The sequence below is a fragment of the Misgurnus anguillicaudatus genome, chromosome 11 (genome assembly GCF_027580225.2).
Source record: "Misgurnus anguillicaudatus chromosome 11, ASM2758022v2, whole genome shotgun sequence".
In the NCBI taxonomy this organism is placed as follows: Eukaryota; Metazoa; Chordata; class Actinopteri; order Cypriniformes; family Cobitidae; genus Misgurnus; species Misgurnus anguillicaudatus.
Genome location: NC_073347.2, coordinates 34,031,736 through 34,048,735, shown reverse-complemented (window position 1 = coordinate 34,048,735; position 17,000 = coordinate 34,031,736). Strand labels below are relative to the sequence as shown.

Below are 17,000 nucleotides of genomic sequence, written 5' to 3'. Positions count from 1 at the left end.
GCTTGCAACCGGAAAACTACAATTCCCATAATCCCTCCGTACACCAGGCATGCGTCGCAGTCAATCAGCTGTTTAGGCGACTGCAGAAGGGCAGCTCATCTGTCATATCAAAACCCAGGCGAGACAAACAGAAATAGCCTTATTTACAGAATCCCAAAAGGTGAACGATAAGGTAAAGTCTTATTCATGTACAAGACGAAAAAGAAAGAAGGAAAAGAAAGAAATTCAACCCATCAGATGCATGTTATGTGTGTGTTTTATATAGTACGAGTTGTGTGCGGCGGATTAAAGGGCTGGGATTTGATTCCTTTCCCAGTACCCCGTTGCATTTTTTGAAACGGATTATAATGTATATGCATGCGTTGTATCGTTTTACTTTATATTAATTTAAAGCACTATTTGGACATCGTGTGCTGCTGTAGTGCTTTTCTGTAATGACCTTGAATATGCAGATCTACTGCAGCAAATTAAGGATTAACAGACAGGATCTTTGAAAGAATCGCTCTTTGCTTTATACGATTGTTATTGATTAAAATTTGTTTAGGCATTGAGTTCATTTATTCATTAAAGTCGATGAAACTGTCGCATGCCATGGCCTGTTTTTCGTGGGAATGTTTTTTTGTTGTTTTGGACTCCGACCATTAAGAGGTATGTTGGAATACTTGCACTTTTTTAAATGTTTAGTAAAACCTCTTATTGATCTGTTTTAGATAGCAAGTACCCAAATAGTAGGCTAAGTAAATACAAAATAAGATTTACCAAAACAAACGAACAATATTATGAAACAGGACTGGAATTTTTCTGGGAATTCCCAGTTGCTTTAGTTGTAATACAGGCATATAAGCCATGGTGCTGTTGCATGGGATTTATGTTGCGTAGATGTTTTGTGCGGCAGTGCTGGGTGTAACCCAAGATCCTGCAGCAAATATAACCTCGTTGCTGAGCTGTGCCATGTACTTCTGTACACCATCCATGTCAAAACACCTCAACATAAACTTATGCTTAGAACTATGCATGTATTTTCTGTGCAATTTACGGTATTTCTTGCACCCTGACTAAAAGTTATTCTCAGTGTTTCATTAAGTTCCGCCTCTTTACCTCAAGTATTTGAGTAATTCAAAAATGGCACTGTGTATTTAAACTCGATAAGTGGTTCACTTTAACCTTGCTGAAGGACGCAGCTGTATTTATTGACGTATGTAAATGTGGGGGCGGGGCTTGTGATAAAAAACAGGAACAAGAATCAGTTTCTCATTTCTGTCTGGAGTTCCGGTGAGAGAAAAACGAGACGTGGCGAAAATTGGTGAATATCGGTGACCTCCAAGCATTTCCCCTTCATTCGTATTCGGACACATGAGTGAGGGGAGAATTAAACGGGAGTACAGAGAGATACCGCTGCTGATAGATGGGGTTCAATAATATTAATCCTATTCCGATCAGTCTCCTCAATAATAACTGATCATCTGTTTCAGCTCAAAACATGCAGGATGATTTACTGATGGACAAAAGCAAAGCTCAGTCTCACCAGCATCAAGACCCGTCAAATACAGAGTCTCCATCCACCCCGACCCCCTCCGACCTGCCGATCCCGGACGAGCAGAACCACGAGCGGGTCGCCATGGAGTCTCCAGTATTGCCGGGTTTGGGTTTCCACCAGGAGTCCGTCGGATCCTCTCTATCACCGTCGTTCGGCAGCACTTGGTCCACCAACACCGTAGACGAGAGCTTTTTCCAAGGGATTGCCTCGGTGAACGGCACGATGCTTTTCCAAAACTTTCCCCATCACGTCAACCCGGTATACGGTGGTAATTTTTCCCCGCAGATGAGAAGATCTCCAGTGAATGTCAACCAGAGAACCCCCTACAGTCACCAGACCCTCATAAATAAAGTGTCCGCGTCGTCCTCCTCTTCATCCGCCTGGAACAACCATCAGAACGCCGTGTGGAGCTCCGCGGCGAATCCCTGGAGCGGCAGAGACCCGCGGAGAGCGATCGGGCTCGGCGTCCCGTCTCCGCTCAACCACTTGTCCCCAACCAAGAAACCCTTCCCGAGTAATGTCATCGCACCCCCGAAATATCAGAGACCCGGAGCCCTGCAAAAACCATGGATGATCTCTGAGCCTCCAGAACCCTTTAGAACCGACAACAGCAACAACTTGCTGCCATTTCAGGTGAGATTGTATGAAATAATGCATGTTGTCATTTAAAGATCATACCTGGAATTTATATTTTTGTAAATTAGATTTGAATATTTTGCGCAAACATTTGGCATTTTGGCTGTTGTGTCCTTGAGGAAAAATGCTTAAATGTCCCTGTGTATTAATTTTACCCTTGTATTGAAATAAATCGTAAATTAATTCACTTTGACAGTATATACATATATAATGATTTATACAGATTTGCATAGATTTATTTATTATAAAACGTCTATTTATTATACTCAGTATGAGTATAATTTGCAGAAATATTCATTAATTGTTCATGTATATTTCTTACAATGTATAGGCCTATCTCTTATTTAAAAATAAAATTGTGTTAATTTGTTACAATTATTCAACCAGCCCTACCTATAAATGTTATAGTAAGGTGGAAAGGTTCAAATTCTAATCACAGGCTCATCTGAAGCTCCTCTAGGGGCGTTTAAAGGGAACACCACTCGAATCTGATTGGTTGTTGTTGGACGAAGGGGCGGGGCCTGCTGTGCTGTCATGAACAGAAACATTGTAGCGATTCTGTTGACAGTGACATTCTCACATAGAGGACATTTATATGATTAAGCTTAAAAGACTCGAAAGATTCATTTTCGTGTTACATTAAAAGGTTTGCCTCTATAATTGGCAGGATTAATGTTTATGAATGTTTTGCTGAGTCATTCACATTTATGTTTTATATGTTTTAGCATGTCTGAAATTTTACTTAATGGTGTTAAGTCATACATTTTTTTTTTTTACAAAAACACTGAAAGATGCAGGCACGGAAGGATTTTATTTTAATTAATTTATGTAGTAAACAAATGTCTGGGAGACCAAAAATATTTTTTTTTATTTAAATTGTCTTGTGCCTTTTAAAGTTGTGATGTTTAGCTATATGATATAGCCATTATGATATAGTGTGGCAATGTATTTGTCCTGAGCAACATTCCCTAAGGCCTGTTAGCTGGTAGGAATGTCAGTTGATCCTTATTTTACTAGCGTCTATATTATTTAAAACAGCAGATTTACTCATAAAACAAACAAGAGCCTATTTAATAAACCGATCAAATATCTATTCCTGCACATTTCTACCCGTTTTATCGCAGCACTTTACATTTTTGGATAGGGTTTTGGTAAAGAAAAGCTATGCATGATGCATGTCATCTTCTCAGAAGTAATACCAACTTACAAAAGCACAGTAATAAATCTTTCATGTAGGCAACATATTTTGTGCTTTCATCAAGATGTGTTTTTTCATGAGGAAATGATAGGAAACACACACCTCCCTCCATTTATTAAGTATATGTTCCACTTTCCGGTGGTGCCTATGTTTTCATCTGTACACTCTTAGAAATGCTGGGTTATTTTCAACCCAGTGCTGGCGCAAAAGGGGACGAACCCTGCCCATTGGGTTGTAATTTATTTACGCTGGGATGTTTTAACCCATTGTTTGGTCAAATATTAATGGATTAAACCTATCGGCCACACTCGTCCATTTTTGACCCATTTTTGATCCATTTTAGAGTGTAATCAAATGCCAATTTTCATAAAATAATATTGTATAGAAATGGTTAATCTAACAACAAGTACGGGAACATATTATGTAGTTCTACTCATTAGATGTTTAAATTCTATTATACCTATTATATATTATGCTGTATTCTGATTGGTTGAGAAATGTTCTGTGGGTATGCATTATTTTTTTATAACCGCTCACCTAACTTGTCAAATGTCTTAAAAATAGGCACCAGAGCAATGTGGTAACCAAGAGGAATAAATTACTCCAGTTCTTGAATTCCTCCATGAAAATAATGCACACCCGCTTCGCATCGTGCCGCATTACCACCTTGGGTGTGCATTATTTTCTTATAATTCAATGGCCCGTCGTCAATTATTCCTTACATATTTGGCAAACGCTTTTATCCAAACCTCGGCCAAAGCACAAGTGGCATGTGTGTGCGTAGCTGTTTAATGCTGAGATATGTGTGCCTTGTGTCTGATAGTGACTGAAGTGAAAAGCTCAGCGTTTTGACTGCTCATGATTTTACCAAGCGGGCAGATTTTTATCTGGAACGCGAGAGGGGAAATATCGCCTTTTGAATGCTCTGCCGGTTGCGTGACAATGGGCTCGATGTGCAAACAATGTGGCGCTTTCCTCTGCTGGCCTCTGTCCACTGCCGTATTCATCCACACACTTCCACTCGTTCGCTCACTTTTCGCCTTTATTCCCCTGTTCGTTCTCTTTAATGGAGTCCATGTTAGGCTGTCCGTCTCATTGGGTTTCTGTGTTGTGTTTGACTGTCAGAGGGCAAGAACTAATGCTGATGACCGTGCAAAAATACCAGCATGATCAATACTCAACCAGCACAGCAAGAGTATAAATTCACAGCATTTGTCATTAAAGAGGACACATCATGAAAATCTGACTTTTTTCATGTGTAAGTGCTATAATTGGGTCCCCAGTGATTTTATCAACCTAGAAAATGTGAAAATACCTAGTAACTCAGTTTTGGTAAACCATTCTCTTCAAGCATGTGAAAAAATAGGTGACATATTGAAATTTGGCTCACCTTGTGATGTCAGAAGGGGATCTTGTTATAATATTACCGCCCCTTAATCTGCACTATCAAATCACGGCACTGCCATTTAGTTCAGAATTTGTATTTTAAAGAACACACCCAAATTTGCTCACACCTACAAAGTGGCAATTTTAACATCTTATAAAAAATTATCTATATGGTATTTTGAGCTTTAACTTCACATACGTACTCTGGGGAGACCAAAAACATCTTAAAAAAGTCTTGCCCCCTTTAAATAGGAGATGGTGCTGCCATGGTGCAAAAGTTGAGCTGATCCAGTAGTGTTACACATAGTGGGAAGTCAACCTACACATGGTTTACATCTCTCCGCATATTAACTGGAATAGGAGAACGTATTCTCCTTTTTTAAGGCATGCTCTGTGATATTTGTGACTAGCTCATCTTTAAATTCTGACCCCTCCAATTTTGTCTTTTAGGAAAGGAATCGACCCTTCGACCCATTTAATTTGCAAACTTTGGAGAATTCCCTAATGGACATGATTAGGACCGACCATGACAAAGGTAAACGGCACCCTGTCGCCGGTCCACCAATGACTATCATTAATATATTTTGGAGGTATTCATATAGTACGTTAATGTTTTATGTTCTGTTGGTTTCATTCACCAAAACATTTGGCTTTGCTTGATATCATTATTATTGTTTTCAGTGCATTTTTCTACCAGTATAACACTGTAAGATGTAAATACATCTTCTGTTAACCATTTTGAAAGAACCATTGGCTTACATGCAAAATATTTGCATTTTTTACACAATGTTCAATGAGTTCACATCAATACACAATGTGCAGTGTCAGATCTGACCTTTTCTTTCATAAACACACACACAGAGATTCAAAACCAAATGTGATACCTTGAGAGATCACAAGATATCTCACCTGTTAGTCAGTTTATACCAGCCCGCTGTCACACAGCCGAAACAGACTGGAATTTACACTGACATGAACGTGCATTAGTTGTGTTTCCTGTGACCACTTAGGACAGGATGTTCATGTTGTCAAGTGGTTTTCTGTATGCATGTTAACATCAGGTATCATGTACTGTATATATGTATCGGCGTATCGTTCCCAGACAGGACTTAGGCCAAGTCCCAGATTGACTTAAATGTTAATGTTGTCTTGATCGAAAACAACATATCTTAAAATATATCAGTGCAATTGTGTCTCAAGATGCACATCAGTAATGTTTATTTATAATTTATGCTTTTAAATGTCCTAATTTAAAGGATTAGTCAATTTTCTTTAAAAAAAATCCAGATAATTTACTCACCACCATGTCATTCAAAATGTTGTGTCTTACTTTGTTCAGTCAATAAGTTGTAGTTTAAAAGTGCATATTTTTTATTTTAGAGTCCTTTGAAACTCAGTTGAAACTGCATTTTTAAACTGTTACTTGTTGGGGTCCATTAAAGTCCATTAAATTGAGAAAAATCCTGGAATGTTTTCCTCAAAAACATAATTTCTTCTCTACTGAACAAAGAAAGACATCAACATTTTGGATGACATGGTGGTGAGTAAATTATCTCGATTTTATTTAAGAAAATTGACTAATCCTTTAACTAAAACCTAGTCCTGGTTTAAGCTAATCCCTGTCTGGGAAAAGTCAGGTTTAAGTTTAAAGTTTAAAAGTCTTGTCTAGATACAATGATGATATGCTATGCGAGTAGTGGTCCTTTAATGGCATTTACTGGTGGGATACATCAGAACACATTATTGTATTTCTGACTTCCTACAAATGTGATTTGAGTGATCAGATCACATAAAGTTTTGATTTCCATTTACACCTATATCTGTAACCTGAAGTTGATGTTAAAGTAACTTTTCAGGTTTAATGCAAGTTAACCTATTTTTCCATGATGTCGTAATGCCAGTAGCGTGATGACTTTTGCACAACGAAAGGGGTTTTGGATAACTTCATACAGCTGTCGTCTACCTCAAAATGGAGCAGCTCAGATTCAAGTGTTTTTTTTTTTAATACAAAAAGATTTAATTTGCAAAGCCAAATATATGGTATACTTTATAATTTACCTTTTCCTTTACCTTTGTTGGAAAATAACTGATGGACCAGGCAGTATTGTTTTCAACATTAACAGTCCTGTCTGTAATATTGAACTTGTATTGAGCGTTTCTTCAATACCAAGTGTACTTTTAAATTTGTTTTCAGAAGAGCATAAGTCTTTAGGAAACCATTTGCTGAAAAGAAAGGTTGATGGGGAAATTTCTTTTATGATGTTTAAAGATCACACTGTAGTCTCAAGGGATATCACGAGAGATGGCTTTCCTCTCTCAGACAATGGAAGTGTTTGAATGTGATGAACAGTGGGAGAGAGAGAGAGAGATTGTTTTTATGTGCTGGATGCATGGAGAGCAACATCAGGGGCCTTGTCACGTTCTCATGCGTCGACCTGTTTTTCTCATCACGTGCCTGTTGGATTGAGACAGGCTGTTGAGATTGTCATGGTTGAGGGTTTGTATATGAAAATGAATCAGTTGGAGTATTGAATTCTGGGGTGATGGCTTGTTGAAATAAAAAGTAGTGAATCTGGATTGACTACAAGAAACCCTGGCAAACAGCTCACTTCTGATGCATGTAAATAAAGCGCTGACTCCACGCAATCCTATGACATTGTCTACTCATGCCAAGGTTTTTTGGGCAGAAATAACTAGAGGTCGACTGATGGTGTATTTTAAGTTGGTCCCTACTTGCCGATTACCGATTAATCGACCGATAGTTTTAAAATGGATACTGGATAAAAAAAACTCAAAGTGAAACAGTGCTGAAATGTATTACAAAAGTAATAAAACAACAGTACTGAACCATGAAAATGTGTTAAATAAAATAAATAATAATTTATTAATAAGTATTGAAGTTAATACTTCTGTGAAGTACTCACTGGTAAATTTAAAATAAATTATATGTGTAGTCTTGTACTTGTTTCTGTTTTAACACTTAATGATTATCTAATCAAAATAACAAAAATGTATTGTAGTGATAATAAAAGAGTTTTGATTTGTTGGATATTTTAACCTAGCCGACAGCTGCATAAAACTACTAATATTATTGCCTTGATGACAAACTTAACTTCCTGCTGTTGTTTCTCTGCTAATGCAGCATCTATTCAGCAAACTAATTACTTAATAATGATATGAAGCAACAGACACACTCGGAAAAACAATCAGCATAGTTTTTTTGCCGATAGACGATTATTCCACCAATTAACTTGGTGCCGATTAATCGACAAAAACGATTAATCGGTCTACCTCTAAAAATTACATTCAGATCAAGAGCACTTACTGCTTTAAGACATTTGAATGTGTATATGTTTTCTTTCTTTTGCTTCTTTTAACTCTCTGGTGATGTTTTTAAATGGGTCATATCATAGGGAAGCCATTTGTTCTGGATTTTATGCGCTAACAAAAACTCATTCAAAACTCAAGACTTCATCTTTGACTCTGATTGATTTTGTAAATCTTTAAAAACATTCTTATAAGACCAGCCTTATTTTCTTGTTATAGCAAAAACTTGTCTCACCCAGTCGTAAAAAAGAAAGCCATAAAGTTTCTATTATTAACATCAGAACTGTTGATAAGATTTGTTAAAGATTTGTCAAACCTGTTTTGTCAAGTGGCTGAAGTGTTTATTTTTTAGGAAGACTTTGATAATTTCCCAGTGTAAAATAAATGCAACATTTTTATCAAATCAACATGCATTTTAATGTTACTTTAACTTGACAAATTAAAGGTAGGGTAACACATTTTGAAAAAAGGTTACGGTAGCCGCCTAGCAATGAAATCACGACCCCACCCTCAAGTCAAATCGCCATCCAAAGTCACGCCTCTTTCAAAACACATGAACACACACAGATCAGACGGTCACATCTCATTGTCACACTCAAACTTTGCAGTACAAAGTGAATAACACTTCCAAAATAACCAACATAAACAATTGGTTTACATCAGAATTAGTTTAAGCACACTTTCGGTTGTGTAGACGTAGTAACTATATCGTTACGCTAATCCGTAAACGAACACAAATTTCATAAGCAACACAATGTTTCATCAAAGTAGAATATCTGAATCCATCTCAATAAAAACATATCATGTACCTACCTTACCAAAATAAACAGTGCAACGACCCTTTCAGACTCTTTGCCTCCTGCAGCTGTTTCATCTTGTGGTAAAGCAGTAAAGTTAGCGATGTTAATTTGGGTTTTTGCTCTTTGCTGATCTAGGCAGTTTTTGCTGTTGTTGTTATAAAAGATGCCTTTTGTTTTGTGGCTCCTGTACAGGTTGTCAATTCTCGCTGTTTACAGACAGGAGGTGAGCGCACGTGAACGCGCCAATGACGTATGGTGTCTGCGTGGACTCGCTGCATGGTGGGCATTCAAATTACGCTTACGGATGAGGGACAAAAAAGACAACATCCGTTCGGTCCGAGATCTATGATTGGTTGAACATTTTTTGGTCCTACGCCTTTTACAGATGGCATAAATTTCTACAGACTTTTAACCAGCATAACTAAAAATGTTTCAGGATCAAATCTGTTACCCTACCTTTAAGTGAAACAATTTCAACTTGTTTTTATAAGTTATGTCAATTTTTTTAAGTTAAAATTTAAAATACTAGGTTGAATTGACTTGCAAAACCAAGTTGTTTTAGCATTTTACAGTGCAGGTTTACGCCCACTTTCAGGTTTTAATGCCTAAATTAAATGAAATAGAAATTAATAAAAAATATATATCACCCCATTTAAGTCTCAATCTAGGCTACAGCTGAAATTGACATTTGTTGGGTTTTTAGCTAGACAGTTACCGTGGGTTTACACCAGACGCGAGTTCAACGATTTAGGCGGGTAGATTATATACAAGGTCAATGCAAAGACGCGATCAGACGCGTCCTCGCGTGGGGAGATGCGAATGACACTATATGGGCAGTGCGTTTGCCGTGAAAACACGCGCTATTCTAAATCCTGCGAGTTATCTAGAGCGAGTAACGCGATGCCCTGCATTTGGTGTGTACGTAGCATTACAGGTTTGTGGTCGTGAGGTAAAGTCAGTTCAGTTTTCACACTTGTGAGTCCACATTAATCCTGATTCAGTTTCAAACTAATTGATGTTTTGTTTTCGCACACATTTCTGAGTGTGTTTACATGCACTCAATAAGCTGATAACTATTAAAAAAACGCTTTTTAAAGAAACATTTACATACAAATCAGTGAACCGGCATGGGATTTATCACACACAATCACTAAAATGTTAAGATTTGTTTATGCATATAAGTTTCTCACATAATCTATCTTGTGTAATTCTGACCGAAGGTTGAAAACAAATCAGTTGTTTCCTACATGTAAAAGATACAAAAAAAATCAACCAATACTTGACTGATACGGTGCAGACAGTAGCAGTAACATTCCGATTTCACTCGAGTCAAAAACTCAGTGCTAATGATTACAGTTATTTAGCGGATGACAAGGAGTTTTTATTATTATTTTAGGAAACCGTGTCTTCCTATCTGGACAAACAGGTTTCTTACAATTAGCACCAGGGCATGTTTGACAGAATGACCTGAGATCTGTTTGGTTCAGTCTGAGCTCATTTTGACCCAGTTTTCACAGACCCAAGTTGAAAGATCAGCTAAGATCATGTTGCAAGAAGTTTGTCAACCATGGGCTAGTTTGCATTTAAACTTTGACCTTAATAAAAATGTCTTATAGACAGTCATGGGTCACATTTCCGTATGTTAAGACCCAGAAGACACAAAAAAAATTATTTGTAAGGCTAAAACAAATTTCATTTCACAATCGTTTCTACAACATGCAAGTTCAGTTTGATATCAACATGCCATCAAACCTTTAAATGTTCATCATTTGATAAGAAATGTGATCCCAGCTTAAGTAATTTTTTTGTGATTACTTTTTTCTACATAAAATCCTCCTACATAATGTAAAGGACATTCTGTGAAAAATAACCTTGATATCTTTAATATTGACTGAATAAGATCATGTCAAAGATTAAAAATCAATAATTATAATCAAACTTTAATGCTTCGAATCTCGTAATTAGATTGAGACTTTAGCCTGAGGTTCACACATGTGAGACCCATTTTCCTCAAGAGTTTATCAGCTTCGTTTTCTTTTAATAGTTCATAATGTTTGTCTTTCCCCAAATCTATTAGTCATGGGAAACTCAAGGTGTGTGACGGTCGCTGGTGTTTCAAAGACTCTGCACTTTAATTTTATGTTTTATCTTTAGCATCCGACTGCTGACATGAATTTAACAGGGTTTGTGAACGTTGACACCATTGCTTCAGTTCTACTTGCCGTGTTGTGGATAGTGATATGAACGCTCCAAGGTCCAAGCCTTCAGGAGTTCGTAACCTTTATTTCAAGCTAGCGTGCTGGGAAAGATGGTGTACGTGTTTCTGTCATAACAAGACTAGAAAGCCACTTTCATGCTGAAAGAAAAGACATTGACATTTGCTTCCAGCGTTCAGGCCAGATCAAACAGCCAAAAGGGAAAAGGAAGCGTGTGATTTGCATCCTATACGGAAATGCCAACAGGATGTTTTCAGTGCTGTATTACCTGAGATTTGGGTTGTGAAAAAAACACTGTAATTCCTAGTTGAATTTGATGTGTAAGTTGTCATGTAAGTGCATTCACAGTTTATGTAGCCTCAACACATATCTTCAGCAAACTTGATATCTTCAGCAAGCTAAAGTTAGGTTTTCTAGAAAATAGGGCTGAAGAGTATACCGAAATCACAGAAAACAGATATCAAACAAGATTTTAATACTTAAAGGTTATTTATAGTCAAAGATTAGCAAAGAGAAAATGGATTACCATATTGCATACTGTTTTATCACATGATTTAGCAAGTTTTTGCATATGGGCAGTAAACACATTACAAAGTTGGTACTTTACCTTGCTGAAGATTGTAGTTAATGTAGGTTTACTACAAAGCAGTACAATATACCGAAAACCGCGGAAATAACGCAGACGGCCATAAGGGAGTATTTATATCGCAATAAAAAAAGAAATAAAAAAAAAATTGGTCATGTATAGTCAAAGTTTAGCAAAGAGGAAATGCTATTACCCTATTGCATACTGTTTATTGCATGATTTAGCAAGTTTTTGCATATGGGCAATAAACACAATACAAAGTTGGTACTTTAACTACAATCTTCAGCAAGGTAGGTTTGCTAGAAAACAATGCAGCACAATATACCGCAAACCACGGAAATACCGTAGGCGTGCACGTGGGAATATTTATATCGCAATAATTTGCAATAAAAAAAAAATTTGGTCATGTATAGTCAAAGTTTAGCAAAGAGAAAATGGTATTACGAGATATTGCATACTGTTTATCGCATGATTTAGCAAGTTTTTGCATATGGGCAATAAACACAATACAAAGTTGGTTGGTACTTTGCTAGAAAACAATGCAGCACAATATACAGAAAATCTCGGAAATACAGCAGGCGAGCACATGGGAATATTTATATTGCAATAATTTGCAATAACAAAAAAAAAATTTTTGGTCATGTATATAGTATACTACCGAGCCCCTAAAGTGACATTGGAGTAAAAAATTCTAAAGTGTAGTTTCATTTGCTTACGTGAAACTTTCATGTGCTCACGCAAAACCTTCATGTGCAGAATTTTTAATAAAGTTTAGTTTCGCATGCTCATCTGAAACTATCGCGCGCTCACGTGAAACTTTCGCGCTATTGTTTCATGTGAGTACGCGAAACGAAACTTTAAAAGAAATCTGCACATGAAGATTTTGCGTGAGCACATGAAAGTTTCACTTGAGCACATGAAAGTTTCACGTGATCACATGAAAACTTTATTTAATTTTTCTCCATGTCCCCTTAGGGGCTCTGTAGTATACAAAGTTTAGCAAAGAGAAAATTGGCATTTGTGCATGCTTTGACATGTGCAGATGTGCATATGGGAATATTTATATCGCAATAATTTGCATTAACTAAAAAATAAAAAATTTGGTCATGTATAGTCAAAATTTAGCAAAGAGAAAATGGTATTACCATATTGCATACTGTTTATCGCATGCTTTAGAACGTTTTTGCATATATGGAATAATCACAATACGAAATTGGTACTTTACCTTGCTAAAAGTAGTATTAAGGTTTGCTAGAAAACAACGACGCACGATATACCGAAAATTGTGGAAATACCGCATCGCGCATATGGGAATATTGAAAATCACAATTATTTGCAATAGCTAAAAATAATAATAATTTGGTCACGTGTTTTTGCATATGGGCAATTCTATGCAAATGTCAACCTTATTATAAAAAGTAAAATTTTTACCCAAAGCATATAACCATACTGATATCTCAGATGTAAATATGTGGTGGTTTAGAGATTACCCATGCAAAGTCTCGGTTAAAGTTTTTAAAGTATTTTTTTAATTACGTTTCATAGTTAAGTAAGTGCAAATTTCAAAATTGTCACATACACAAGCTGTTTCTTTCTTATAAATGTGCATGCAAAACTTGAAATAAATGGAGAGTTTCGTTGCAAAACGAGATAAATCCATTTCTTTACATTTTTGTCAAAACATGTTTATTATTATGTTATCAAGTTATTATTTTGTTTTATGGTGCTACTTAGCTGTATTTTTTAGGTTATGAAGGTTTAAATCAAAACAAATCAACTGCAGCTGAATTGAAATTAATTGGAATGCACAACCAAAAAACGAGATTTCTGAACAATTAAAAAAAACGGTGGTTATCTCGTTTTGCAACGAAACTCTTCAAATATTAATTTAATTAATTTATTTCATTTTTTTGGACATTATTTCTTCTAGTTTGTGCATTTTAATTTACAGAATTCCTAAAAGTATGTTTGTCACAACCATTGCGCATGCATGTTTCCCTCATCTAAAATAAAAAACATGAGTATAGACTTTTCGAAAATATTCAATATATTGGTAATAAATGCATTTTCTAAGAAATTATATTACAAGTTTTGACTGCAAATGTCACATCCATAATGTGCTTTTTTAATATCGTGCAGCCCTACAAGAAAACAAGTGGTGATGATGAAGTATAGGTTGGTGTTTTAATGTCTGTTAATGTAATTTGGTTCAAATGAGTCAGCAGTGACCTTTAAGAAGTGTGTGTGCCGTGCCAGTCATTGTACTCTTAAACAGATGAATCATGGGTCTCTTCAATTGTGTTAATATTTTAAAATAAAATCGTAATGAGGCGTTATTTACAAATCAATTTAGCAGCTCTTCATCGTCATCATTATCATCATTATTATTATTATTATCATTCATTTGCCTGTGCTACGGTTGACACATGCGCTGACAGTTGAGCTGTTGTTACATTCATTTGAATTTTTTAGGAAAGCCACGAAAAGGTGAACGTGTGAGTGAATCGCTCTCAGCCCGGCTGCTGTTTCTCACCAGTGATGCTATATATAGCACACTAATCCTAACAGCACATGCAAACCGAGAAGCATTTGCCGCATTCGTCCTGCGGTCTCCCAGGGCCGTATACCTGTCGAAACACAACGTTGCGCAAATTTCTCGGCAATATTTGGCATCTGTGGAATAACCGTAGGGCAGAGGGACTCTGGGAATGTAGATGTGTGATCAGGATTTGAGTACGAGCCGGTCGCGGCTTGTTCCCTGGAATCTCACCAGGGCTCTGCTGTCATTTATAACCAAAACTGCTAATGCCGCCACATTAGAGCTCTGTTTCTTAAAGTACATCAACAGCTGCTTCATACACATGCACATTACTGACTGCATTTATGTGTGTGTGGTCTAGAGGTGGAAGATATTTAGTTTGTATACATGTTTAACTACTATAGCACCTTGAACATAACCTGGATCTCATGTTTGTTTGTGATGAAAAATACACAAATACATGCATGTGATGTACATTCTGTATCCTGCGCCAGGAGAATGACTGTATAGTTTCCGTGAAAGTCAGATTACATTTTATTTTGACATTCTACTAACTATAAATAACTTGCCAACTAATTCTCATTAGATTAAAGTATCAATAGGCTGTTGGGAGTCGGGTTAGTGAAGGCGTTAGGGTTAGTAGAGTAAGTTTACATGTAGTTGCAAAGTCAGTTGAATGTCTGTTGAGGGATCATCACAATAAAGTGATATTAAGCAGACAGTCTACTAATACTCTAATACGGACAGCTGACAAGAAGTTACAGAGTTAGTTACAGCAAAGTGTTATTAGCTTATGGAGAGCAAGTTCAAGACATTATGAAATCAACCTTGCGATAGCTGTCTGGTATCTGTGCATCTCTGTGCTGGTGTACTCCTGAAAATAGACTTAATTTACAGCAGACATACATTTAAAGGAATAGTTCACCCTAAAATTTACTCATCTTACTGCCAACCTAGTTGTATATGCCTTCCTTGTAATGTTTGAAGCCCATCCATCATCAGAAAAGGAATCCAGTGGGTTAATATATGTCTTTTAAAGGAGCATTTCACCCGTAGAAACATTCATCTTTATTAAAAGTGGATCATATTTGAAGTCGAAATGTCCAAATTTGGTGCATATTTGACCGAGAAAAGGAGTGTTTGTAGTCTCTCCCCCTCTACAAAGATATAGGACTTGCTTCTTTCAATGATGCAAAATGATGATTTTTACCTCATTGAAAGAAGGAAGTGCAACACTGAAATCTGTATTTCTCCTGTCTCAGGGGAAACAGAGGGAATAATGCACGACCATTCAAAAACATGACTGGGTTTCTAACTATACACAGCTTAATGCAAATGGGTGAAGTGTCCCTTTAAAGCAAAACGATACGTTTGTAAAAGAAAACTGAGCTTTTTTTTTGCTTAATTAGTGACGTTTTAATGTAAAAGACACTGTAAGTTGCGTATGATCTAAATTGGCTTAACGTTGGTAAGACGATGAGGTAACACTTTACACTGAGGTTGTAAACATTAGTAAATGCGTTCAAGGGACACTCCACTTTACAGCTCCTCAAGGGTTAAACATTTGATTTTTACCATTTTGGAATCCATTCAGCTGATCTCCGGGTCTGGCGCTAGCACTTTTAGCATAGCTTAGCATAATCCATTGAATCTGATTAGACCATTAGCATTGCGCTAAAAAATAACCTAAAGGGTTTCAATATTTTTCCTATTAAAAACTTGACTCTTCTGTAGTTACATCATGTATTAAGAGAGACGGAAAATTAAAAGTTGTGATTATCTAGCCAGATATGTCTAGGAACTATACTCTCATTCTGGCGTAATAATCAGTGACTTTGCTGCTGTAACATGGCTGCAGCAGGCGCAATGATATTACACAGCGCCCGAAAATAGTCCCCTGCTATTGAAAGTTACTATTGAAAGGCTATTTTCAGGCGTTGCGTAATATCATTGCACCTGCTGCAACCATGTTACAGCAGCAAAGTCCTTGATTATTACGCCGAGAGTATAGTTCATAACCATATCTGCCTAAAAAAATAGCAACTTTCGGCTGAATGGTTTTCAAAACGGTAAAAGTAACATTTTTAACTGTAGGGGAGCTGGAAAATGAGCCCATTTTCAAAAAAAGCGGAGTGTCCCTTTAACTAACATGAATAAACAATGTAGTTTTTAGCATGTATTAATTCTTGTTAAAGGGATACTTCGGCCAAAAATGATATTAAACCACTGATCTATATAAATGACTGGATTGCGCATAAAAAGCTTGACGTAACTGCGTGAGGTGAAGCCAGCGCAGAGTTCGAGCCGCCATCTTGGTATACCCAACCGGCAGAGAGCGTCATTGACTTCCATTCAAAATCATGATCAAAATGTACCCCCTTTACAGCGTATCAGTTACACAAGGTTAATTTTTAGGATATGTGTACGTTAATTATTTGTTAATTCTGGTGTTATTTGCAATGTTTATGTTTTAATCAGGCAGGATAATGGATTTATAAAAACCGTTAAGGTGAGTGTGTCTGCTGCGTTCTGTTAATGACACGGGTATAAATAAAGTTTTTTTTGACATTCAGCTACACTGTGACGGTCAGCGTTATTTCTCTAAATAAGTTTAGGTAACTTGTAAGTTTACAACATAATTACAAAACTAGCAAATTATTGCATGCACATATGGTACAAAGTATGATTATTTATTTAGATTTCAGAATGAGCACGTTTAATGTCATTAATACTAAATATGCTGCGGTGTGTTTTGATCTGATACTGTAATAAAGA

General features: G+C 36.6%; 1 protein-coding gene across 1 annotated transcript in view; it reads left to right on the top strand.

Moving 5' to 3' along the window:
- The window catches only part of cpeb3 (cytoplasmic polyadenylation element binding protein 3), a 47,226-nt gene that overhangs the window by 796 nt on the left and 29,430 nt on the right, over nt 1-17,000 (top strand). The window contains 2 exon segments of the mRNA XM_055171043.2: nt 1,473-2,170; nt 5,208-5,292. Coding sequence (XP_055027018.2) covers nt 1,473-2,170; nt 5,208-5,292 — 783 coding nt within the window.